Source organism: Eimeria mitis, genomic scaffold (genome assembly GCF_000499745.2).
Source record: "Eimeria mitis Houghton genomic scaffold, Emh_scaff1090, whole genome shotgun sequence".
Classification (NCBI taxonomy): Eukaryota; Apicomplexa; class Conoidasida; order Eucoccidiorida; family Eimeriidae; genus Eimeria; species Eimeria mitis.
This window is the reverse complement of record NW_013567534.1, coordinates 7,128-8,080: the sequence shown is the minus strand read 5'-3', so window position 1 is coordinate 8,080 and position 953 is coordinate 7,128. Positions and strand designations below refer to the sequence as shown.

The following is a 953-nucleotide window of genomic DNA, read 5'->3' as shown; positions in this document are numbered from 1 at the left end:
TATAAAACACAAACACAAACCCTAAACACATATTAGGGTTTAGGGTCTAGGGTTTAGGGTTTAGGGTTTAGGGTTTAGGGTTTGGGGGCTAAACCCCCGCTGCTGAAGCTGCGTCAACTTGCAAGTAGCTGTTGCTGCTCAGCAGCTGCTCTCTCTGCTTTCTGCTCCTCACCCCCCAAACCCTAAACCCTAAACCCTAAACCCTAAACCCTAAACCCTTCTCCCCTTCCCCTAACCCCTAACGAAACTAAACTCTTAGTAGTAGAAAGGCAACAGCTAGGGTTTAGGGTTTAGGGTTTAGGGTTTATTACTTGAGTATTTCACTAAGAGGGGCATCTGCTTCGTGGATGAGCTCATCTGCTGCTGCTTCTGACTCATCGTCGCTGCTGTGTATTTCTTTGTCTAGCTGCAGGTCCTCTTCATCTCTCTCTGCAATTAGAGCAGCAAGTTTGTCTCCTTCTTCTTCTGCTTCTTCTTCTTCTTCTTCTTCTTTATTCTTTTCTGGCTGCTGCTCCTGCTGCTGCTGCTGCTGTTGCTCCTGCTGCTGCTGCTGCTGCTGCAAATCCGCAAACTGCTGCAATACGCGACGGCTGGCCGCTCGACGCGGACGCGTCCTGCTGCTGCTGCTGCTGCTGCTGCTGTTGCTGTTGCTGTTGCTGTTGTTGGTTGCTGCTGTGTGTAGTTTCTCATCCGATACACTGTTTGTTGTTGCTGTTGCTGCTGCTGCTGCTGCTGTTTGCTGCTGCTGCTGTTGCTCCTGCTGCTGCTGCTGCTGCTCCTCTCCTGTGGAGGCCTCTGCCTCTTCGTCTTCGTTTTCTTCTTCTTCTGTGTTTCTCTCTTCTTCTCTCCCCTTCCTGCGAAAGTCTGCAACGCTTGCGTAGCCGTACCGCCTGTTAATAAAATAAAAAAAAACAAAAAAAAAAGAACAAAAAATACACATGATGTATATACAT

The 953-nt window shown here is 48.6% G+C and overlaps 1 protein-coding gene across 1 annotated transcript in view; it reads right to left on the bottom strand.

The window, feature by feature from the left end:
* EMH_0029150 (SNF2 family N-terminal domain-containing protein, putative) overlaps nucleotides 1-953 on the bottom strand; it is a gene marked incomplete at both ends in the record, with an annotated part of 8,864 nt that overhangs the window by 3,727 nt on the left and 4,184 nt on the right. Inside the window, 1 exon segment of the mRNA XM_013494252.1 lies at nucleotides 312-890. Coding sequence (XP_013349706.1) covers nucleotides 312-890 — 579 coding nt within the window.